The following is a 26,255-nucleotide window of genomic DNA, read 5'->3' as shown; positions in this document are numbered from 1 at the left end:
CTCACTTGTGTTTCAATCATCGTTTGCTTTTTGCTGCTGTTTCCTAATTAATGGGGAAGTATTTTCGTTCGTGTGTCTGAAAAACTGTCTTGCACATTTTTAGTGAGAAACAAGCCCAGTTTAATGGGAAATGAGGCAAGCATGTTGATAGCAGTGTAACAAGAGGAAGACAGTCTCTGCCTCAGACCATAATCATTATAACCAATCTGACTCTTTTTTAACCTCCTGTGTGTACCAGTGCAGAATAATCATAACAATAGTATTAAAATCCCTTCATGTCTACACCTGTCAATCACTGAAAATGTTTGTGTTCAGTCTGTTTGGCCCAATATGTGTTGTTGATGGTGGATTTACTGTATTCTGAACTTATTATCCCTGAGCCTCAGTATGTATCACATCATCACCGCTCTTTACAGCGAAGTGCTACATTTCTCCCGCTGGTAGTTGGCAGCCAGGCTCTTCACTGTCCCCTCCAGTGTGATCCATCTCACCGCCAAACTATTCACAGGGCTGTGACCATAAAAACAGTTTTGCCAGTCCCAAGAGAAAACGACACAACAGGTTGTCTTGTACACTGTGCTGGGAAAATGAAAGCTTGCTGATCTGGATGTCAGTTGTTGATTGTTGAATTATGTCTGAGGATCTTGCTTTGTCATAGTGAGGCGTGACACGGGCACACTTTGATGTGGCTTTGCCCCTTTGTTATGTGAGGCAGTTGCATTTTTATTTGTTGTTGCCCTCGACTGAGGAGCGTCAGTAACATCAATGATAAATGCTTCCCTTTAGAAATGACTCTGGGTTTTTTGAACTCATGCAACAGAAGAGTTTTCTGACAGCGCATTGTGATTTAGTTGCTTTTCCAAATCTAGCCTGCCTAATCTGAAAACACCTGAAGTGAAAAGTGTATTTCCTCAGCCGTGCACCAACCTAGCCCTATGACCCTGTGTGTCAGCACTGTAAATAAAGCATAATATGGTAAAAATATCTTATCGTTGTTCCCTGAAATACTTCAGACTCTAATTGGGATGAAACTGTGATGTACTGCTGAATAGAAAATATGTATAATCATGAAAATCTGACTGTTTTCAAGCCAGGATGTAGTACAAAGACAACAATGATGACACAAGAATATGACTTTGCAATTGCGTCTTTCTTCCTCATTTGACTGCGAGGCGGCCGGGTTAGTCAGCTCGCAGCACAGGATGTTTGAAAGGGAAAACAGCTCATGCAAATCTCCTGCTCTCTCCTTTGGAGTAACACCTGAGCTCCTATCATGTGCTGGCTGCTGCCCTTGCACTGATATGTTGCCCGTCAGAGGGAGAAGCATCCGTGCATTATGTAATATTTTCCATCTGAGCAGCAGCAGAGGCGCCACAGCACTGTGGGGCCAAAGCCTTGTCAACACAAATCATATTTATTTTGTGCCTCTGAGCTCTTTTCTCTTATTGGGGTTTCACTTCGGTGCCTCTCGTGCTCTCTTAAATTAGTGATTAAACTGCGATGCTGACTGCAACTGTGATAAAGCGATAAACGCTGTAACACAGAGCAGAGGATTACCTTTTCAAATCTGCTGCAGTTCATCTTTTCCCAGCCGCCCGGGCTTGCTCAAAAGAGGTAGCACAACAATTAAGAGCTGAAGGGATTTTAGTGCAGTCTTGTGATTTTGGGTCAAAGAGCACTCTGTGTACTGTGCTCGCACTGTACCATGGGATCCTAGTAGTGACAGGACCTAAATAACCAGCATATGAGACTCATTAAGACAGTTACATAAGTCGGTGCCCTGAACAGTAGTTTTTAGCTCTGTCTCTCTCATTCCTGATAGTGGCTTGACTGACTGATGGGCCTTGTGTCCACACAGGGGTGCGGCCCTGTGTTGGGTCTGGTTACATTCAAGATGTTCTGATAAGGAAAAAATGGCCCCTCTGTGTTGTGATAACGATATCTGGCTCCTCGTAGTGTTGGTGTGTGTTTAGTGCCACCTCTCCTCTCTAATTTTTCTCCCAGAGGATCCTCTCTCACTCCTGAGCGCTGACAGATTCTCGCTAATGTGCGACGTCCCAGTTGCAGCGAGCTGAAGGCACCACAGGAGTGTTTGTTTTCTGTCTGGTGTTTGTCGTCTCACGTTGATCAACACCATGTCAACCTCTTCTTGTGTTTTTTTTTCTCTGCTCAGTTGTAGCAACAACAAATCAGATTACTATTTTCCTTTACTTCAATTCATGTAGTGTAAATTATCTATTTTTTTAAAAACAGTTTTTAGTTATAATGTTTTGAACAATTTGCTGCTATTTTCCAAATTTTAACAAGTAGAACCACAATAAATAGTATTAATTTACAGTACCAGTCAAAAGTTTGGACACATCTTCTCATTTAATGGTTTTTCTTGATTTTCATGACTATTTACATTATGGATTCTCACTGAAGGCATCAAATCTATGAATGAACACATACGGAATTATATAGTAAACAAAAAAATGTGAAATAAGTCAAAACATGTTTTATATTTTAAATTCTTCAAAATAGCCACCCTTTGCTTTGATTACAGCTTTGCACACTCTTGGCATTCTCTCCGTGAGCTTCATGAGGTAGTTACCTGAAATGGTTTTCATTTCACAGGTGTTCCTTGTCAAGGTCCATTTGTGGAATTTCTTGCCTTCTTAATGGGGTTGGGACCATCAGTTGTGTTGTACAGAAGTCAGGTTGGTACACAGTTGACAGCCCTATTTGACAACTGTTAGAATCCATATTATGGCAAGAACCAATTAGCTAAGTGAAGAGAAACAACAGTCCATCATTACTTTAAGAACTGAAAGTTTGTCAGTTTGGAAAATTGTTGAAACTTTGAATGTATCTCCAAGTGCAGTTGCAAAAACCATCAAACGCTACGACCAAACTGGCTCACATGAGGACCACCCCAGGACAGGAAGACCAAGAGTCACCTCTGTTCCTGAGGATAAGTTCATCTGAGTCACCAGCCTCAGGAATCACAAGTTAACAGCACCTCAGATTAGAGCCCAGATAAATTCCACACAGAGTTCTAGTAGCAGATACATCTCTACATCAACTGTTCAGAGGAGACTGACCAATCAGGCCTTTATGGTCAAATAGCTGCTAAGAAACCACTACTAAGGAAATGGAGAAGAGATTTGTTTGGGCCAAGAAACACAAAGAATGGACATTAGACCAGTGGAAATCTGTGCTTTGGTCTGATGAGTCAAAATTTGAGATCTTTGGTTCCACTCGCCATGTCTTTGTGCAACACAGAAAAGGTGAGTGGATGGTCTCTACATGCATGGTTCCCACCATGAAGCATGGAGGAGGAGGTGTGATGGTGACACTGTTGGGGATTTATTCGAAACTGAACCAGCATGGCAACCACAGCATCCTGCAGTGACATGCCATCCCATCCGGTTTGCGTTCAGTTGGACCATCATTTATTTTTCAACAGGACATTGACCCCACACACACCTCCAGGCTGTGAAAGGGCTACTGGACCAAGAAGGAGAGTGATGGAGTGCTGCGTCAGATGACCTGGCCTCCCTAGTCACCTGACCTAAACCCAACAGAGATGGTTTGGCATGAGATGGACTGTTAGAAAGCCATTTCAGGTGACTACCTCATGAAGCTCATCCAGAGAATGACAAGAGTGTGCAAAGCAGTAATCAAAGCAAAGGGTGGCTAATATATAAAACATGTTTTGCCTTCTTTCACACTTTTTTGTTTACTACATAATTCCATATGTGTTCATTTATAGTTTTGATGCCTTCAGTGAGAATCTACAATGTAAATAGTCATGAAAATCAAGAAAAAACATTAAATGAGAAGTTGTGTCCAAACTTTTGACTGATACTGTACATTATAGCTTAAAAAAGGCCAAAACTGTAAATAGTGTCCACATCAAAAATGAGTTTTACAGTAAAATTTCATTTTTTCTACTCAATTTTAATCAGCAAAAAATGTAATTATTTTACAAATGCTTGCTGTTATTTATAAGAAAAAGTTTTTATATTAAGAATTTAAAAGTATTAAATCATTTTAGCTGTTATTTTTTATTGTTATTTATAATAATGTTATTTTATAGATTTTCAATATTTTGTTAAATTACAGACAATAACCAGTAAAATCCTTGAATTTTTAAAAATTTAAATGTAAACATAAAAAAGGCCCTAACTGTAAAATCTGCATTGTTTACAAATAGTAATTCATTATCTTACATTGTTTATTATTTTATTTGTGTATTTAAATCAGCAAAAAAATCATTATTACAGACACTTGCTATTATAAGAAAAATTATGTAACTGAAAAATGGTTTTAAAACAATAAAAAAATGTTGTTTTTCAGATTTTCCGCATTTTATTAAATTACAGATATTATCTCTTAAATTCACAGAAAAAGGATTAATTGGTATGTTGACCAAAAACACAAACAAACAGAAAATGGGCCAAAACTGTACAGACTATTTTACAAATAGTAATTTCTTTCTCCTTCTTCAACATGTGATCATGACGTCATGCTGTTTTGCTGTGCTTAACTGCACTAAAAATGTAATTATTTTACAGATTTTTGCAGTTACTTTCATAAGTTTTTTTAAAAAAAAATGTTAACGTACTTGACTGTTTTTAACATCTTTTGTTAGCACCTTTGCTGTCAGATTTTTGTGAAGCATAATAAATAGCATGTTCTATGTTTTTACGAGATAAAATATTTGTTGCTTATCCAGAATGGAAATAGTTGTAGATCATTTGACTCTTTCAATCTGAGCCCCAGGCCTCCTCAGAAATGTTTCACAGAAAGAATTACATGGACTGTTTCCATGGCCCTGTGAATCAGAGCACTGCTGAACAAGGAGATACTGTGCAGCATAAATCCTTCGACAGGTCAGTGGTCAGTTTGACCCACATACTCTATTGATCTGGTGAGGCTCAGGCTCCACACCTGTTCAGCTGTGAACAGCAGTGCTGCACCTCCACCTCAGCACAGCATGGGCTGTTCTCTCTTTCTGTTATCTGTTTTATTGTCCTCATTCATTGGCCAGGCTCCCTCCTGTCAGCACATACCACATACTACTGATTGACAACAGCACCCTGTCAGGACTTTATGATTAACTCATCTTTATTACTTGGACTGTGACAACTGTTCACCCTCCATGATCTGAACTCTATTGGAGAATGAAAGCTGGAGTCTCCCATTTTGTACGTGATTTACCGAAAACCTGCGTTTATGTATTTACTCCATATGATCCAGAGGTACGTGTGGTGTGCAGTAGGTTAAAGTAACCTTGTGTTTGTGTGTAAAAAATGACATTTGCTAAATGGCATGTTCATAACTAGTGTGATATAGCATGATAAAGTAAGTGAATACACGTTTTCTTAGGTTGAAATTCTTGAAATATCACAAATTTTAGAGATTTTATGACCAGAAAGATATTTTTATGGCCAGCATCCGTCACTGTTTTCTGTTCTGCTTCTGCTGAATGTGAATGTCAAGTGAATAATTAACGTTAGACTCCAGCAATGTCACACATAGAGATTATTTATTTAGGCATTGCGAGTACTTACTTAAAACTGTGATATTAGATCTTTTGAGTTTGTTCCTATGAGTCTGGACACCATCTCATCTTAGAGGGTCTAATGCTGCATTTACACAATATTGTCAGGACAGGAAAATCCTTCTGCTCTTCAAAGCCTTAATGCAGGATCTCCACATGGTCACATTGAAGAAGCCTAACTTAATTCTTTTTGTAGTGTTCTGTATATATAGCTCATTATCAAATGAGTCAGATACAAACAATGTAGAATTTATTTTAAATGAGCTGATTTTGTTCTGTAAAAAAGCGACTGGAATTCTCTTTTTGGTTTTTAAATTTGCTTTATACTGAAGCTTTTAGGATTACCAGGACATGGGTGACTGAGAATCTACACAGATGGATGATTGTGTTGTTTGAATGTTAATGTTTGATCTATATGGGATGGAATTAAGTTGACGGTAATTCTGTAGTGATTTCCACCAAGTCAGGGTTGTTGTTTGTATTAGAAATTCCAAATATTTAGATTTTTTTTCACATTTAACTGATTGTAATTGTGCTTTGAAAGATTTCACAGTGACAGTGTATTTAGTGAGAAGACGCTACTGAACTGCATTGTGGGAATCGTTGGATTAAGTGTTTATGGAGCTTGACCTGTTTTAGTGACAGAAAGCCAGGATGTCTCAGCCTCAGTGACAGATTTTAGAGTGAAGGTACAAATTGTCTGCATTCACAGCTCATTATATAATGTTAATTATCTGACCTGACACATATTTTTCAAAATGATGTTGTTTTTCTGCTGCTGTGACTTCTTAAACTCGTGTTCATGCAGACAATGATAAAGTATTTGTGTATCATTGTCGGCAAACGCTGGTATCGGAGTCTGTTAAAGTGCCCTTGGTTTACTTTGCAGCAGCTGAATACGGATGCAGAGCTTCCCAGTACTATCGCTTTGATCTTAATGACCTCCAAAGTGGAGTTCTCCCCTCCCGGTCCGTGCAGCATGTCTGCACCGAAAACAAAAAAAACACTTTTCAGAGGAGGCCTGCAGCAGTGATTGGTTTGAACTGTTGTGCGCTGCGTAATGATTGGTTGGCTGGAGGCTGCTGGCAGAGCGATAGGTTGGCAGCCTCGCAGGAATTCAAGTTATTCAGAGCTTGTGATGTTTGTTGTTGTTGTTGTTGTTGTTTTGGCCCTGCTGAGTCCTCCATGCCCCCCTCCCACTTTCCTGCCCTGATAATGACGAGGTTTGCTGAGGCCCACTCGGGGGACCCGAGGGTGCTGGAGTGAGATAGTGGGAAGGAGGGTGGGGGGAGAGGGGAGGCTGACAAGCAGGACAAAACCGTTAAGAAATGCAGAACTGAGAGAATTACATTCCTCCTCTTTTTTTCTGTAGCAACGTATGACCTCAGATCAATAAAGGCAGGACAAGACACTCCCCTCTTACCCCCATGGTTGGCCATTTCTGAGAATAATTCAGCCATTTGTATCCGCAGCGATATGTAATAAACCTGCCTGTTTCCTTTGTGGCTTAAAGGCGAGTCAGAGGACCTTTGGACTCCACCAGGGCCGAATGAAACTAAGACGGGCTTGACAGAGATGAGCAAATCTGTCTGCCATTGTCTTTGTGCCATGTGATTGTGTTTTCTGAGGGCCGTGACGATAGGAGTCGAGGCTCATCGCTGGTGGTTGAACATAATCAGCCTGCTGTAAAAAGTCCTTGTCTCAGAGAGCGTTGTGCTGCACTGTATCGCTCCGTCGGGGCGGCCTTGCGTCTTTAGACAACATTGTTTTCTTTCCATATATTCATCTCTATGTTTCGCTCACCCCCTTCATTCCCTCAGCTGCATCATGTGACTCTCTGGACACAGAGGGTGACCTCCTCCTCACTGATTCTCATGCAGACTGGAACTAGAGTGAGACACTCTCTGAATTACAAATACACAGGCTGAAACTTCCCCCCGGCTTTCTGTTGTTCAGTTCATCATACAAAATGAAATATATCCATTTTTTTGCTGTTGGTCATGTGATTATGAACTGCTGAACTTTTGTTTTTACTCCTGCAATGAAAATGGCTTTTGAGTGAAACTCAGCACACTGATTGCAGAAATGTTTGAGAAAATCCCTGACTAAATACATTTTAAACCGTCACACCTTTTGCCTCTCTGTTTCTCTGTTTTCTTTTCTTCCTCCTCCGTCTTTGCTCTCTGTCTAACTCATTTTTCTGTTCATGTCACATCTGAAAGGTCAAAGCACTCTGTAGTCCCTCTTTTCCCCCAGTGTCTGTATCTCATAAGGTCAAACACCATTTTATTATATAATATCACACATTAAAACTTTGTACATCTTGGTACATCTCACACATGCCAACCACTGGGGCCACAAAAACAAATATTAAGATTAAGGCGAATGCTATTGTTAGTACACACTGTACACTCTGCAGTGTACTATTAGATGCATAATAGCATTGTGTGCAGAGAGCTCCCATTCTTTACAACTGTGTCATGCCTCTCTTTGCAGCGTCATGTTGTTGAAACAGAGATCGCTGTATTTTTAACCACACTAGCTTCCTGGGTCACTTTATCACTCAGACATTCTTCAGGGTCCCAGTGGATAAACCTCAGTGATCTCTTCAGATGAATCCACCAGCAAACCAGAGCGCTCGTCATTAAATCTAATGCTTCCTGTGAGCAGTTCAACAGTATTTATTGCACCACACTGACTAACATTAACATCAGTAACATACATCCTTCATACTAGATATTACACGCTAAACATCACACCTTTTTGACAACATAGTCTTTTCATTTGGTGCTCCCCTTTGGCCACATCAAAATTTTCCACCACAAATAGTTGCCTTCTTCTCGGTAATCAAACAAATCTCCCCCTCGTGTGCTGCTAGTGCGTTTTTTTTTATCCCATTTGGGCATGTAGCCTCCACACACACAAACGTGCTTCTTTGCAGGCTCTGCAGTGCTGCATTGTGACTGATGTGCAGGTGGGCCGACGGTACATCACAGTTTGTCCCGCAGAGGAATGATGAAAGCAAACACACCTCCAGAGGATACGGTGAAATATAGAACAGAACACTCCAAAAACAATCCAAAATAATACCTGCCTGCTGTTTAATAGCTTCACCTGTGTAGGAGAGCGTGTCAGCGATCTTTCTATGTGGCCAGAAAACCTGTTTGTTTTGTTCATTCTCTCCTCCTCTGCCCGTCTCACTCTGTGACTGTGGGGAAAAAAAAGTCATTCTTAAAATGTCAAGGGGATAAATGTGGTAGAGAACGACATGTTTGGGAAGAGCCCACATGTTCAGTGCTTATTTCTCAACAGCACGATCCACAACACAACTCAACACATTTTGCAAAAGCAGCTGTTGCACATGGGCTAACGAAGACAAATATCTGTCTTCATATATCATAAAACAAGTGTTTACTCAGGTGTCAGAATGGGATAATGATGACAGCCCCTCATGACAAAAAGTATACATACAATATAATACATGAATGCTTTTAACTGTGCTTTTTTGAACAATTTACGTATTTTTTTTTGCAAATTTTCCATGTTTTATGAAATTACAGACAATACAAGTACAATTATGGGAAAAAAGCAGTAGTTTACCTGTTCACTGTAATAAAAACAGGTCAGAAATTTACATAATGTCTAATATTGTTGCTTCACAAGTTTGACTGTAAAATTCCACAATTTTTATTATATTAAAATCAGCTATATTAAAGACTGAAAAAAGGTAAATCATTTTTTTTTAGCTGTGACCGGTAACGATTCTTTCTGTTTTGTTACATTACAGATGATATCCAGTAAAATCACAGTAAAATAGATTAATGTACATGCTAGCTGTAAAAAAAAACGTACATAATGTCTGCATCAAAAATCTATATTTTTACAAATAGTGAGACGTTCTTGAACAATCTGACTATAGAATTTTACTGTGTTGCTGTATTGAAGATAAAAATGTCGATATTTTACAGATATTTGCCATTTTTTCAAAGAAATATTATGTCTATTAGGGATTGAAAAATGGTTCCATAATTTTTCCTGTTTTGTGAGATTACATATAGAATCTAGTAAAATCACACAAAGTAATAATTTACAAGAACAATTGTAAAAATAAACTGCCCAAAAATTCCATTTTTATTGTATTTATATCCACAAAAAATATTCTTAGCTGATTTTTTTGTGACATTTTCACAGTTGTTTTTGCCTTTTTTCCCCTCTAAATGGTTTATCTACTACTGCACTTTATAAAAGTGCTGTTTATCATGCTAGGGATTTTGAATATTTTTGCATACTGCAAAAAGATATGATACAAACAAACAACAACAGTCAAAGTGAACGTGTTTTCCGAGTCTCCCTGAGCCTTGGTCATGGATGAGAGCAGTTAAGTTGATGAAGCTGATCCCCTTCAGGCTGAGCTAAGCTGACTCCCCATGCATCTTCCTGATTGTATTCCAGATCTCCGTGCTTATCTAACATCTCAGTTAGGGATTGTGGGGGTCATGAGACCCCAGCAGTCCAGTCTTCAGCACTCTGCATTGCTGCTCCGCTATCGATTCTCCATTATGTCTCCAATCTGCTGCAGCAATCCAATAGTATCTGGGGACTGAAGCAAAGCAGATGAACCTATATGTGGTATCTGTGTCCTGGTGATAGAAACACCTCCTTCGCTGCTATATCTCCAAACTGGTAGCAGTAACTGATTTCTAAATGATGTCTAAAACACATGCTTGTGGGCGTGTTGAGTGATCTGTCTGACTCCTGGCTTAATTATTAGCACCAACACTTTGCTCACTGGGATCATTGAGAGAATATTACCACAGCTACTTAAGGCTTTTTGACAGTTCAGATTTATTCCATCTGCGTAATCGTCATACCAGACGGCCCCATGTCTGCTCTCACCAACATATTTTCGTTGCCAGGATTGCTTGGCAGTCTACAGAGGGACTATTTGACTCCTACAGGGCCTGACTGGCACCCTTGCAAATAACCCTGAAACCATGGAGGAGATATGGCATGAGAACTAGTGTTTGATCTGCGCTCAAGCCTGTTTGTTTGAAGGGTGGTAGAATTTCTGACAAGGGCGTGTGGCCGAGTGGGAATAGAGTTGTTTAGGAACCGAGAGACGAACGGGAAGAAGAGGTAAGTAAGGAAGCTTATTTATATGGCATCTTAGCTGAACTCACAAAATGCTTCACAAGCAGAAAAGGTAAATAGCATTAAAAGTACATTGTTGACCAAGTCTGGGTTTAGACAAAGACCGAGTCACAGGAGGAACCGAAATGTGTGCCAAGAAGTTGCAGGTTTTACTGGACGCTTTTTTGTGTGTGTCTATGTCCAGTTTATTTGTTCATTTAGAGAAGTTTTCCTTTGAATTCTCTCTTTTTTGCTCTTCAGTGTGCAGGCTCAGTTTTGCCCGAGTTTATCAGATGATATAAAGCCTGTGACCTTGCTTGGCAAAGGCACAGAAACAGAGAGATCCCCTTTACACGAGCCTGTTCTTAGTGGCTTTCATTCAGATTTGAGTACAGAGCTTCCTTTTCATCGATCAGCTGTATCATTTTACCCGTTTGACTCTCATCCAGACCACAAACATCCACAGCCACTGTCTACCAGAGGCATTGATTTGACAAAGGTGCTTTTTTGTGTTTGTAGCGCACGCTAATGTAATTGTGACTGACAAAGTATTGCTTTACAGATGTGTAACAGTGCACTAGTGCTCTCTGTTTTGCCTGTTATGCTGCTATATGGCAGCGGTGTTTGCGATGGGAGTGTCTGACGGTGGCAAGACACGGCTGATTAGGATCATCCATCCATCCATCCATCCATCCATCCATCCATCCATCCATCCATCCATCCATCCATTTTTATCCATGTGTCCGTCCATCTGTCTGCCTCTCTTTTGTTGAGAGGTGAACAAGAGACCAGCTGTTGTTCTCTGCAGCTGCGGGCCTCTCACGGATTGTTCTGGAAACAGTCTGTTAGAGTAGCGGCTGGGTTGTGGGATCAGGTGAGAGAGAGGGCCACACAATTCATTTTGACATTGACACTCAGGCCAGGGCTGCACTGAGAGCCAGGCAGGCATGCCTGCAGGCTTATTAACATTCCTCAGGTTCAGAGCACATAACCAGTCATACAGTGGAGTGACTCAGGTGGATCAACACCTCATTACACAGATTTTCTTCTATTCCGACAGCTCATGATCGATAACAAGGATTTTATAATGTCGTCTCAGCCTTTGCTTAAAGTCAGAGGCAATCTTTTCATTCTGGATACGTTAATGAGTTTTGTGTGAGCACATGTGCTTCATAACAAAGGCAGGATATTATTTTAAAGGCAATAGAGGAGATATAAATTATGCACACACCCAAACAAAGACCAATAGTGTTAGCTGGGAGATGTTGCTTCAACCAATATGAATCTGCTGTTGTCTCTGTGTTTATAGCAACAGAAGAGCTGGTGCACAGATAAGGACTCAGTCTGGAGATAAGAGCTCAGCGTCTGCTACATTCTTTTAATATCTGAAGCAGGGCATGTGAACATGTATTCATCTAACAGTGTCTCTGTTAGACGACTATTTTTAACACGGCTGCAACATATTTAGGACTTCTAATGTACAAGTAATATACATAAACAGCAGAAGTTTGTGGTAGTTCTCTTGATGATGGTGGTTTTAGATTGATTGAGGGGTGTGCATTCTCAGTGCAACAGACTCTGATTCGCTGGGGTTTTGTGGGATTTGATACAGAGCATGTGACTGGAGGACACGGCACCGCAAGTGCTGACGAAGCAGAAAGGCATTATGCAATAGTCGAGGCTCTGAGACCTGCAGGTGCATTTATATGCAGGTGGTGTAGTGACTGCAGGCTTGCCAGAGCTTGTCAGACAAAAGTCCAAATTTGGCCAATGTTTCTATTAAGCTCTCTGTCCTCACAGACTTCCCCGAATGTGTGCATTTTTTTCCCCTCCTACACTCAGAAGACAGACACTGAGCCACAGTTTCATTGACTTATGTCACTCTACCTTATTTTTCTATGGGGAGCAAAGGAAAACAGCAAAACAGACGTATTTGGACGAGGGGATGAGGAGGGACAGGGAGTGGTGCGGTAGAATTCATGGAGAACATGTGGGAAAACAAGACTGCCTGGTGTTTTGCGGCTCGGGAAGGTTGTGGTGTAAGCTGGGCAGTGCCAGCTGTTCACTTTTAGCCTCAGGGCTACACCTCATTTACACACACTTGGCAGCTCCGCTTCTTTATGGGGTGTTATTCTGCACTCATAAGGCTTGGAAGATGGAAAGAAGTGGAAAGCCAGACATGACGAAGAGCAAGAAGATGTATTTTGAAGTATAGTATGCTTTCTATGCATGCACACTGGCAGGCATGTGTGCACATTTTCATGAGTCCTGATTGCCTAGTGTAGCAGAATTGCCTCTCATATCAGGCAGAGATTAACAGGAGAGTGATGGTATTAAAATGGCCTCAAACTGAAAGACTCACAAGTGTATCACAGTTAATTAAGGAGTCTTTGCTGGTGGACATGTTCCCTCCCGCACTCAGCTTGTCATATCTTGACTTCGGAGCAGCTTCACTGACTGTACTGCAGTGTCTGTGAGCGTTTTGTTGCCCTGGTTTGTTTTTATTGTGTAATACTAACTCTTTGCGGTGCTTTTCTTTACAGAAGCTGCCTTGACAACTCCTGATGATTTCTCTACCTGACAATCAAGAGCTGTCGCCCTGATCGCTGTCTGTCAGGCACAGCTTTTCATTAAGCAAGGTTAGTTTATGCTTTTGACTTCTCGGTAAATTAGGGTTTATTTCGAGTTATGAAAAAGGTAAAAATAATCGTTTCACTGTACTATACTCAACTTGTTGTCTCCATTACGTTGTGCCTCTTTCAGATGTCAACCACAACAGAAAATGGGATGGGAGGGCCTTGGAGCACAAGCAGAGAGAAAACGTACAAGAAGGTAAAGGAGACTGTTCGCACAAGAGCCTCACTGTGTTTGGTTTTATTTCCCTCTTATGGTGAATATAAACCTGCTCCCATAACATTTATTTTGGAATGCCGCTGTTCAGAGCCAACAAGTCCTTCACTTCTGAGTCACTCGACTCTTTAAAGTGTCCTTCTGCAGCACATAATGTCCTGACCCCTGCCAGGGCCAGCTGCCAGAGATCAGTCAAGTGCTAGTCACACTTGTTTTCTTTACAGTCATGTTTTCAAACTGTAGACATCACAGTATATGGCAGATGTAACCATTACGAGACTCTATACAGTAGCTACCTGTGTCCAACCTGGAAGTAGAACATCAAAGGTGTTTTTGTGGAGGCAGCTCAAGCAATAAGAATACTAGCAGGTTTGTGGTCCAACCTGTTTTGAGTTTGATGTCTGTGTGGAAATTATTCTGCAGGATTGTGGTACACAGAAGGAATGAATCATGTTTGTTCTTGACGGTGGTGTCCCACATTATAATTGGTAAATAAGCTGTTAAATTTGACTCAGCAAATACTTTTCAGACTAAAATATAAACAATAGTTAAAATAGCAGGATTACTATTCCTGGGCACGCCTGATTTATTTTTTTAATCCTCCATATTCTTTCTTGGTTTGTTGGTTTTGAGGTATAATTCCAGCGTTGGGTGTGAGTTGTCCGGAGTTTAAACCCAGACAAACCTCTGTTGAAAGTACATTACATTTTATTTAGTCTCACAGTCTCTTCACTCCTCGTTAGTTATGGCTTTTTCAATTTGGGATTGGATTTTGGGACCAATCACATTGTATTTCCCGGCCCGCACTGTATCAGCATGTAACAAATAAAAGCTCTTCAGTCTTTTCATCCGATAGTGTGTGTGATTAGAATAGCAGTGACATTGTGCTGCAAACCAAGCTAATGATGTTTTCTCTTCCATTTCCCCGTCAAGACCACGTCATCGGCCTTGAAGGGAGCCATTCAGCTCGGTATCGGCTATACAGTCGGCAACCTCACCTCAAAGCCTGACAGAGATGTGCTTATGCAAGACTTCTATGTGGTGGAGAGCGTCTTTCTGCCCAGGTCAGTGCTGCACAGCATGACATCCTCCATGATAAATACATTTTCAGAAGCGCTCTCTCAACATAGGACTTACTTGTGCAGCGAAAGTTTGCGCATTGTCATCAGAATAGCAGCCAGACTTTTTCAATAAGCTCGAGGTTATTCATCTGCATCAGCGAGCGAATCGAAGAGCTGCTTCATAAAAACAGATTATGTGTAGGTGGTAACAGGCTGCTCTTTGGCTGTGACAGTTTCCTGATTCGGCATAGGGAATGAATGGAGAGGGACTAAAGACTATGCTTTGCCTGTCTGCCCACTCAAATATTAAATGTCTGGGTGTTGTATTAAAAACATTCAAAACTGTTATAAATCAGTGGAAACCGCAGATTTCTGGACATCTAGTCCAAAGAAATCCTGCTGCATAACTGCCTCATCATCATTTATCAACAAAGTGAATTTTTGCTAGTCTAAATCATGATGCAGGGATAAAACTATTCTCGTGGATTATCCTGCCAAGAACTGTGAAATCAGCTTACTGTGTGCCTCTTACTGCCACAGTGCAAAATATACGTCAGTGTGTGGCCGCTCAGTCATCTCGGGCTAACTTCACAATTACATCATCAGCTTAAAGAAACACTTTATATAATCTAAAGCAGACCCAGGAATTCTTTGAAAGTGTGACTCATACAGTGTTTGTACACACACATATTAACACGCACTTGGTTCTCAGCCACACACTAAATCAGTTTTTCCAATTAACTTACCATTATTTGGTATTTTCCCCTGATTTTTGAATGATTATGTGAAATGTTTCCTTTTCTTTTTCAAAATCTACAGCTCATAAAAAAACAAGAAATTAGTGGCAAATAAGAAATAGGTATTCAGTAGTTGTTTTTAGTGTCTGTGGCCAAATGTGGATCATCTAAGACTAACTATGAAGCTTCGAGAAGAGAATTAGAGTCATGTCAGGTAATACTTGGTGGTTTACCTTTAATATGCAGCACCAGGATATGCAAACTCAGTGTGGTTTATGCAAACTTGGTCTTGGTACGAACACTGACCTTTTATACCTGCTTCTCAGCAACAGCCAAACATAACTCTTGTTTTGATAATGACTTTGCAGCGATGAGTGTTAGAAACGTGCCGTGGCTTGTTGAAGTACAAGAAATGTGCATTTTAAAATGCGCTTGTGAGATCCGGCGTAGCAACACTAAAGCTTTGGTTGTCTCCAGGGCTTAGGGGAAGCCAACTGAATTACAAAAAGAGGAAAATCAAGGCTGTGTGGTTAGAAAAAAAAAGAAAATTACACAAGACACAACAAACAAAGCATAATCAGCAGGGAGGGAGAACGGATGTGTTACATCTAGTGTCTGACATAACAATTTCCTTCTCTTTTCTCTGTGCTTTCTGTAAGCATTTCTGTATGTTTCTACATGTTCTGTAATAGCACACAAACACAAACCCCTCGATTTCTTTCCACTGATCCTGAGACAGGGCAGCTGAGTGATGGAGACAGCTCTCAGATGCTTTTACTACCTCCCTCCCTCTCTCTCACCGCTCTTCTTCCTCTTCATCACGTTGTTCCTCTCTAGAGGGTTTTCCGTTGTTTGTCCCGTCAGTCTAGTTTGGGATGCCTGGAGACGTTGCTGATCACATACACCCTCTCAGTTTAGTGTTAATCAGTGCATATATCTGTTGACAGCCAGCAGGCCTCTTTCCAAGCACACACACTGATGGCTTCCTGATTGAACTGAATGAAAACATTTCCAGGTGCCACGTGTTGCTGCGCCACCACCGATGGCAGATAATTGTTGTCGCCCTCACACCCCAAACAAAGCAGTCACATTTCACTCCAGGGTAATCACAGGTATAAAGTTGCACAGCGGGGCCTCGCTGCTGCCTGTATCGCATGATTGAAAATAGTACCTGCAGGAATCAACAACAGCAACACAGCAGCCGTTGTGCTTTTCTTTACTTCTTAACCCAGAACATCATCCAAGTAACTAGGTTTGGAGGTGCCCTCGATAACAAAAACCTTGATTAACCTACTTCCACATTTAGGGTCAATGAGAGTTTATTTGATGAAAGACGCGGCAGCTGAGTCACTCTAACCTTATTAGATGTGCTTACTTTAGGTTCTGTTAGTTACACAACGAGGTCAGTCTTTGTCAAAGCCCCTCTGAAAATGTCTCCTGTCAAGACAACAAAATGTAGGTTATTGCGTTTGTAGTGTTTTTTGAGCCTGTTGCTACCTCTTTCTGCCCCCTGATTGAAGGCTCATGTGTTGTTTGCTATTGTTCAGACCCAGTAATCAGATCCATCCTTAGTCTCCAGGCGAAGAACTCTATACAGGCCTGTTTGTCAGCACAATGCTGGTGAATCTGGGTTCCCATAGATGACTTTGCTGGAGCCTTTTGGTGCACAAATGGAGCAAATTACAAGATACACTTGCTGGGTCGCAATAGCATCGATACACAAGCGCTAAGATCAGATGTTAGTGTTCACTTTCCCTACTAGATTTCACTTATATAATGTTAAAGGTTTTCGTTGTCCTTTTTTATTCAGTTTGTGTTGGAAGGATGCATCTAACGCACCATTACATATTTCTGTTTCCTCTGGGCTTCACTATTCATTACACACACCAGTGAGGGAAGCAACTTGACCCCGGCGCACCACTATCCCGACTTCCGCTTCAAGACTTACGCCCCGCTCGCCTTCCGCTACTTCAGAGATCTGTTCGGCATCAAACCGGACGATTACCTGGTAAGAGTGAAAACTGTTTGCACTCGTGATCCACTCCTCAAGTTTAGTCCTGCTTCTCGTCAAACAATTTGCACAGCGTCATGCAGCTGTGGTTGCGTGACACTGTGCAAATCCAATCAAATGCAAATGAAGTGCTACTGAAGTAGGACACTATTAAACATGAGATGAAATATTACACCTACTATATACTGGAGAAAGAAAGTGATAATTTAATATGTTATACTAAAATGTTTAAGGAATAGTTTCGCACTTTAGGAAATGCGCTTTTTTGCAGTGATTTCCAACAGTGAGTTGCTGCACTGAAGAAATGCACATAAATCTACAAAATGCTGATTATACACTTTTTGTGCAGATGAAGCAAACCAGATATAACATATTAAGTGGTGAGCTCTAGAGGTCCTTGTAGCAGGACTCTCTCAACTTCAGCCTGTTTCTAGTCTCTGTGTGAAGCTCAGCTAACTGAAATAACTTTGTCTTCACTGGACAGTCTTTTTTGTTTAACTCCAAACAAGACAGAAAATATAAAAACATTATCACATTTAGATTAAATTGAAATACCTGTCATGGTTGCATACTGAATCTGGAACCACATACTTTATTTTGGGGGATTTATTTGTCACTTGGTTTTGTTCAGTTGCTTCGAAACAATGCACGTACCAAAAATAGACGTGTTGGCCTTATCGAGTGGAGACAATGGTTGTTACTCTCTTGAATCACTTCCAGCAGACCAAATGCTGGTCTTTTTCCTCAGTGTGTACTTAATTTTAATAGAACCAAGCATGTATTTTTCTTACTTATTGGAAGGGTAGTACCAAACATCATGAGTGAATGAAACACTGTGCTAATGACAGAACATTCCCTCAGTAGATGATTCTGTGATTTCCCTGCAAAATCAAGACACCTGTTTGAAAGAACAGAAGCATTTTGGTGATTCGAGTTTGTGCATTTTTGCTTGTTAGCTTATTTGTACATGTGTGTTTGTTTGTGAAAATATTCACTGACTGAAGCCATCTAATATTACTCACAATCACGTCCAAAACCCCTGTGGAAGCCTTTATATGTGCGCCACTATCATTGTTAGCGTAAAGCTGTACCTTGATGTGAAATTCACCACTTCTCTACATGAGCGCTTCCTCTTTGGAACAAAATGAGATTTTGCGTTATCTTGTTTGGGCTTTATCTTGTTATGACGCCTCTTTTGCTATTTTCCATCTGCCTCCAAGCCTCCCTGTCAAAAACCCAACCATGTGCATTCGTACTTTTGATTGCCAAATTTGTTCCTGCATACATGAAAGACAAAAAGGCTGTGGAAGAGAGACGGGGAAGAAATGTAACTTGGAGGCAGCTGAGGAAGGATGGCACAAGGCGCTGCAGCTTAGAGAGTGTGCTAATGATTGATGTCCTTGAGGTGATGATGGGTTCATTCAGACGGAAGCCGCAGCAGCAGAGTCTAATTAAAAGAGAGGAGGATGCCCACACATACACGGTATGCTGAATGCAAATTGCAGTAAACTGCGGATGTGTTTGTGCTGGTGACTCAACGTGACTGTGGACGGTCATCAGAGGAAGTCTCTGGAGGAGGAGAGCAGATGCCTCCAGTGTTCCTCATCTCTTCTGAACATGTTGCTCTCATAATGCCCTGATTAACATCTAATACTTCTCTACAGCCTACTGCTCTCACAGGCTCTCCCACGTTTTTTTTTTTTCTTTCTGAGACACAGCACAAGCAGTAATTGCTCCTATTACCCTCGGCTGATGAGCTTCTGTCCATGCTGGCTGATTTGTTCGGCTATTTCTTGGCAACGAGGCTTAAATGTCCGCAGATACCAATAAAGTTTGGCAAACAGATAAACACTGGACCAATGTGACGCAGGACTAGCATGTCTGCAATAGATGTAGCAATAAAACAAGTGTAGACAGAGATCTGCTTTCACATGCATGTTAGTACAGTATGCTATATGGCCAAAAGTATGTGGACAACCATATACTTATACTAGTTTACTGGTGGATGATTTCATGGTTTTGTGTTCCTAAATCTTAATGTTACAGTATGAAAAAATATTTTAGACAAAAGTGAGCATCTAACTTTGTTATACCAATGAAGCAAATGGCCTTCTCTGTTTACTAATCCTTGTTGCACAGTCAAATCCGTAAAGAATTGATTTTCATGCCTCAGTGTCGGGAACAGCCAAATCTAGAGGAGTTATCTTTTCAGTTTGTCTGCGTTTGTCCCATCTCATGATCACAACATCCTTTGAACTTCTGGCAGGAGTTTTTTGCCATAACTGTGTCATTCATATGCTAATTGTGACACATTCACAGAAATGTCTGATATGAAAAAATGATGAAGTAATGACATTTTATATCCAAAAATGTGAAAGGTCAAATCTGGTAAGACACAGATTTTAATCTGCACCTTGACTGGTTAATGGAGGCATGCGACTAAGAAGCAGTGATTCAGACTAGATTTGACTGGTTTTGCACCCATACCAACCCATACCACACTTTTTGGAGGAATTTTGATCGAGCCCTTACATCCTATTATCTGTGTCTGACCTCACCGAGGCTCTTATGGTTTAATGGGAGCTGTGTGGAAAGCCTTTGCAGCAGGGTGGAAGCTAATATAGCAGAATATTAATGGGTTTCGAATGACATAAGTAAAATAACATTCGGTTTAACATTTAATTTGTTTGGGTATATTTTTGGTATGAAGCCACTTAAACAGAAACTGTTTTGGAAATGAAACCTGGTCAGTGTAAATACTGTGAGGAAAGCCAAGATTTACTACAGTTTATTTCTTCTACCGCTAAATAAACCAAAGGTGTCTGTTTTGTAGCCTCTTTGTTTAACAGTTCTTAATAATAAATTGTTTTTTTGTATAGTAATTTCTGTACTTGGAGCTGCTTTAGAATCAGTTTTCTCTGTTTGTTTCCCTCCTCAGTACTCCCTGGTAAACGAGCCTCTGATCGAGCTGACCAACCCAGGGGCCAGTGGCTCTCTGTTCTACCTAACCAGCGACGATGAGTTCATCATTAAAACTGTGCAGCACAAAGAGGCCAAGTTTCTCCAGAGATTGCTACCAGGATACTACATGGTGAGACACTCAAAGTCACTGCATGAGATCTCCAGCGCCTGGTGAAGTAGCAAAAGTCCACTTCTGAATGTTGAACGGGTGCATAAAACCCACTTAGTGTTGAATTTGAACACGAGATGCTTTAGTGGCATGAATGAGATGCAGTGAACTTCCTCATTAGCTGCAGCTGTAGAGCAGCAACAGCCTGAAAAGTGTCTCTACCAAGAAGATTGAGAACATGTTGGCCGCATATGTAGGAGTCAAACATTTGATCATTCATACCTGTTACCTACATTCATTTTAACGCCCTCTGTACTCACATTTGATTTACCCCCTACATCCCAAACAGTTGGTAAGCATTTTTTTCCCCTGTTATATTTTTACTCACTGTGGGTTCATTTTTTACTGTAACATAAAGTCTTGCACCTCTATGGAAAAAGTACAACCATGACTAGAAGTAGAGAGAACTGAAAAAAGCCATTTGTGCAGTTTGACGCATTTATAATTCCACTAATCATAAAAAAGAGGAAATGAAAGTTAAATTTCCTTGATTATTTATTATACAAAAATCCTGGAATCATGTACAACATGTTTCCAAGGGCTAGAAGAAAAAGGTGGCTTTATATACTACAGACATTTACTAATTACATTTTTAGTTTGTTTTCATATGCACCTCATATTGCTCTGTGTAAACACAGCCTGCAGTTCATCTTAGCACACCCAATTTATTTATTTGTCAAATTTTTTGTCACATGACTGTTGGTCACAGGTGAGTCAGTAATGATGTTCCAGTTGCACCAAGGAGCACATTTTTTAAATTTTTTTTTGCTTTTTACAAAGCAAACAGTTTAATTTTTGGCAAAATTTTAAATGATTGTATTAATGAGATATCAGGATTTAAATGTTACAGACATGCTACAGATGAGTATTTCAAGGCTCATCAGAAGTTCAGAGCCCAGCAATTCTTCCTGTTTTTACATTTTGTGACTCAGATAAATGGTGTAATTTTGGTGCCTTTTAAAAGACAACATTCTTTTCAAACCCACTGGCGACTTTTAGGGTTCAGAGGGTTAGCTAAACAATTCTGACAGTAAAATATGATTCTTTAAAAAAAAAAAAAAAAGCCAACATAAAAATATGGTCCACAATTTTGATTTTGATTTGAAAATTTACCAAAATAAATTTAGATTTTTTTTCTTTCTTTTTTTTTTTTAAATTAAAGCAACAAAGCAACAGTAACATATGCCATATGTGGGTTAGATTCATCAAGGTACAATAATACTGAAACACCTTTTAATTTAATCAATTTTTTGTAATAATATGACCATCCCCAAATTAGGAACCAAACTACCTTCTTTTATCTCACTTATTGATGTATTAAGAAGTGGACCAAGTCTTTAAAACTCTGAGTTTGACCTCATGCTGTCTTTAAATTCACAGAACTTGAATCAGAATCCACGCACGCTGCTGCCCAAGTTTTACGGCCTGTACTGTATCCAGTCTGGAGGCATCAACATCCGACTGGTGGTGATGAACAACGTGCTGCCGCGCTCTGTCAAAATGCACTACAAATACGATCTGAAGGGATCCACCTACAAGAGGCGAGCCTCCAGGAAGGAGAGAGAGAAGTCCAGTCCGACCTACAAAGACCTGGACTTTCAGGACATGCACGAGGAGGGGCTTTACTTTGACACGGAGACGTACAACAACCTAATGAAGACCCTGCAGAGAGACTGTCGGGTAGGTGCCTTTATCAGTATCTGTTCATCGGACTGGCTCTGAAATGACAAAGTCATACCACACATTGAAGCTCAGTTTTATTCCATAAAAGGAAGCCGTGCGATAAATAAGGAAGTAAAGGATCAAGTCATTTTTGTTTTGAAGGTTCTCCTTAAAGACAGCTATTGGATTTTAATGCCTTCATCACTTTGCTTAAACATGTTGACCTGTGTGCAGCAAAGCCTCACATGGACATACTATCACGTGATATATTAGAGCTGAGAGCAGATAGCGTTTAACCTGGGAATTCAACAGAGACAAAGCTGTTGAAGGGATGTCATTGACCTCTCATTCTTGTAACCGATCATGGAGGCTTAAACGCCAGCACACGCTGCCCTGTATGTTAACCACATTACGCGCTGCTTCGGGAAGGTCTGTGTGCGTTTAATATGGGACAAAATGTTTTGAAAAGAGAATTTTCCATGTGTTTGCCAAAGGAGGAGAAAGCACCGTGTTTCCACTGTGTGTCAGTTTGCAGCCAGTCTCTGTTCTGCTTTTCCTGCACGGCTAAGCTGCAGGACATGACAGCTCTCCAAACACTGAATGTGATTAAGACACGATCCTGGATCCGTGAGACTCGGAGCTCAGTCCAAAGATAGTCCTCCATCTAAAGGCTCACATTCTTCTCTATTTTAATGCAGAGGCCGGGAGCGCGCCGGCTGGAGGAGGATGGTTTGAGTTTAATAAGAGACTAAATCTGTGCTCTGGGGATTCACCAGTATTTCTTATGTTTTAGAAGCATTAAACACAGACAGTAACTCACAGACCTCATTGTTTTATGTCATTTGTCTGTCTTCATTGCATTAGTGTAGAGAAATTGTAAATACAGCCAAGTTGAGGAGACTGAAGGACCATATTCAGTAAGTGTTCAAATTTTGTTGACCGCAATTGCAGGCAAATACAAGCCTCCAGGCTTTGCAAGTAGATGCTGATTTGCATGTCCTTTGGCTTATCGCCTCTTAAAACAACAAACTTTTCTAAATTCTTTATCAAACCTAGCAGTGCTAAACGGTTCAGTATTGACTCATTGTAGACAGGTCATTATAAATACGTCCTGGTTTCTTTGTTACCATCACAAGGTTCTTCTGAGTCAGAAGGAAAGTTTCTATTTGATGAAATCATAATAATAACTAAAATTACACATGTAGTGGAAATAAAATGAGTAAGAATATAACAATCATAGGTTCTACTTTCCCCAGCTAATATGAGCTAATAATGTCAGCTAAGCCACTTTCTTTTTTCAAAATTGATAAAACACGTACTTGTGAAGCCGTTTAAACATATTTTGCTTGATTTAGTCTGAGGAGAATGTCTAGCCATAGTTATGTGAAAGAAATTCAAAACAAACTTCACAAAAGGATTTGCAAACAGTAAAAATTTGGATTTATAGGGTACAACTGCACAATAGATCTCTTAGCTTGGATCCAGTGGAAGCAGAATCTGTTGCTGGGTCTAATACTCAGTGTATTTCCTCCCCTGTTATAATGACACGACAGCATCCTCGTGGGTTTGCTTCATTGCTAACGACAATATAACTTCCACACAGTGATTTCAGGTGTTTTACACTCGTAGCAGCCGGCTAATGATGGGGTTTACAGCCCAAAGCCGCCTTGCTATGTAATCACATTTGTGCTTTGATGTGATGTTTAACCTGGAATCTGACCAGGATGTTACTGTCAGCGTGGATTGATGTATCAGAGAAGGCCAGAGACCGGGGAGAACGATTTCCTGGTCGAATTCCTGCTGGGCCGGGCCAACCTGCTAGACAACCTGGCAACACAGTCACCATGGCACCATTCAACTCACAGCTTAATACCTTCTATTACACCAAACTCGGCTTAATTGTTTTGATTTTTAGTGTAGGAGAATAGAGGAAACTCAGTGGTTTTATTGCCAAACGGTGACTGATGGCACATGGATGAGAATTAGAGGTAATGAACAGTGTGATGCTGTGGGTCTATTTAGGTCAGCTGGTTAGGAAACAGAGCATTCGTCTCGTGTCTCGTCTCCCTAATTTTAAACTGCACATAAAAACACGTGAATTATTTTGCATTAGAGTGAATTTTTTTCTGGTTCTGGTGCACTAGTCTTTGGTTTAGTGCTGTTTTTTTGGGGAGGTGTTGCAGCCTTACAGGAAGGATGTTTAAACAAGTGTGAACAACTGGTGCTTTCCCACCTTTTAAGTCAAACAAACCCAGATCTTGTGATGTTAAATAAGAGTGAATTTGCCATAAAATCAGAGGAGCTGCATGTGATCTGGTTAGGTTATGGCCTCTTCATACCATCATTAACCAATATGCTGACTTCCTGAATGTTCTGTTTTCTTTTAAATGTTTTCTTAAGAAGACTGTGTCCAGATTGACATCCTCCCCTCTTGCTAAGTCAGTGCTTCCGTAATGTTTAACCTGGCAGCTACACACACATCTAAAAGCAAAACTAATCCAGATATGCACCGTCCACCTGCCGTGTGTGAATGTTCTAACCTGCGTGCATGCCTCGTATTGCATGTAAAAGTGTGTGTGTGTGCAAGTGAGGCTGTTTAGCAGCCGCTGTTCGACACTCTGTGCTGCGCAGTTTGTTATTGTCGTGGCTTCCTGCGCTCGCCTCCTGAGCGGGAAGCAAAGTGCCCTCTAAGCAGAATCTCTGTCCATTTCCATGAGTAAGCAGCTAACCCCGTCACCCCAGGAGAGGCTGTGGACCGCAAACACAGAGGAAGGGTCGGCTGAAGCCAAGCAGCAGGGGGTGAGGGGTGTGGAGGGAACAAGGAAGTGGAAGGGATTGTTGTCCTGTAATAGTACAGGTTGTGGGAACTCTAGAAAAAATAAATTCCAGCTGTTTTTTTTTCTTCCCAGAGAATACTCAGTTTGGGTTTTTTTTGTTTTATTGGAATGTGGGAGGTCGGAGCTGAAAGCAGAGTGATGAGAAGAGGAGCTTTTTGAGTGAATCTAATATTTGCGCTACCAACGCAGTTGTCTTTTTTGAGTCTCCATTACTCTGCAGCTCCCCTGATGCTCCCCAAATGCCAAAACAACATAAGGCATTAATAATTCATGTTGAGCTCTACTGTACAGAGAGTGAGATGAAGAGGAGGGGTTTAGTGCAGACTTGAATGTGTGTTTACTTATACCAGGCTGGTGCCAGCTGTGTGCACATGATCTGTAACAGAGAAGAGAATCACTTAGACAAACATAATGATGACAGTGACGCTTTGTTCAGAGCACATATTGGACATCAGAGACTTATTAGTCTACGGATGGACTCAGACAGTTGGCAACAAGATAATTTAGTCTTCAGGTACAAACAAGGGTGGAAATTAAAAGATTCTGTCAATGCAGGCGTGAACGTTTGGTAGATTGACAATAACGGGTTGATCTGCAGTCAGTGTAGCCAAGGAAAGACAACTATTTTCTGTCTGGTTCCCCTTTTCTCAGGAAATCAGAATAAGAAAATGAGTGAGAAGCTGAAGATGAGAACAGTTAGTTGGTAGTCAGAATTGTTGCTGATTGATTTTCTGATGTTGGACTCAGATTGTTTACATAACTTTGCATCTTGATAGATAGATTTGCATTGTCAAATTATTAAATGGTGCATGTTTGAATTCATCAGATGACAGTATGCAGACATTAGGTACTTGTGTGTCATTTTATGTAATTCAATACAATGGTTCTGCCATAAATTACACATTTTTGAAGCTTCCAACAAATAAAAGAAGTTTAATCATTGTCGAATTTACATTATTGTAGTTGTTTATTTCTGGAAAACAATGCTAGAATGCAGAGATTTTGTGCAACTCCTCTTAGTTTATTGCGAAAACTAACTGTAACTAGCTGAAGTCCATGTATCTTACACACAAGTGTGGATGGTAAAGGCCGTGTGTCCCAAACCTAAGTGTTATGTCACAGGGAGCATGTTGTACTCATGAATTATGAATGCATGCTTTAGCAGGAACATTTCGATGACCATAACATAACCAACGTCTGCTCACAATCGGTGCTTCACAATCGTAAGCGGCTGTGCGTTCTGTCTGTTGTGCACAAATACTCAGATTTAAGAAGGCGTGCAGTGTATT

The 26,255-nt window shown here is 40.6% G+C and overlaps 1 protein-coding gene across 2 annotated transcripts in view; it reads left to right on the top strand.

Moving 5' to 3' along the window:
* Window positions 1-26,255, top strand: part of pip5k1bb (phosphatidylinositol-4-phosphate 5-kinase, type I, beta b) — a 39,073-nt gene that overhangs the window by 572 nt on the left and 12,246 nt on the right. The window contains exons 1-7 of one of the 2 annotated variants that reach the window (XM_023281488.3): window positions 5,107-5,246; window positions 13,222-13,317; window positions 13,442-13,510; window positions 14,462-14,592; window positions 17,217-17,334; window positions 20,276-20,428; window positions 21,848-22,147. In XM_023281488.3, coding sequence (XP_023137256.1) covers window positions 13,442-13,510; window positions 14,462-14,592; window positions 17,217-17,334; window positions 20,276-20,428; window positions 21,848-22,147 — 771 coding nt within the window. In that variant the 5' untranslated portion in view covers window positions 5,107-5,246; window positions 13,222-13,317. Of the gene's footprint in view, window positions 1-5,106; window positions 5,247-13,221; window positions 13,318-13,441; window positions 13,511-14,461; window positions 14,593-17,216; window positions 17,335-20,275; window positions 20,429-21,847; window positions 22,148-26,255 lie in introns of those variants that run through there. The other variant, XM_023281487.3, reaches the window with a different exon arrangement.

The sequence above is a fragment of the Amphiprion ocellaris genome, chromosome 6 (genome assembly GCF_022539595.1).
Source record: "Amphiprion ocellaris isolate individual 3 ecotype Okinawa chromosome 6, ASM2253959v1, whole genome shotgun sequence".
NCBI classification, from domain to species: Eukaryota; Metazoa; Chordata; class Actinopteri; family Pomacentridae; genus Amphiprion; species Amphiprion ocellaris.
This window is presented reverse-complemented; position numbering and strand designations above follow the sequence as displayed.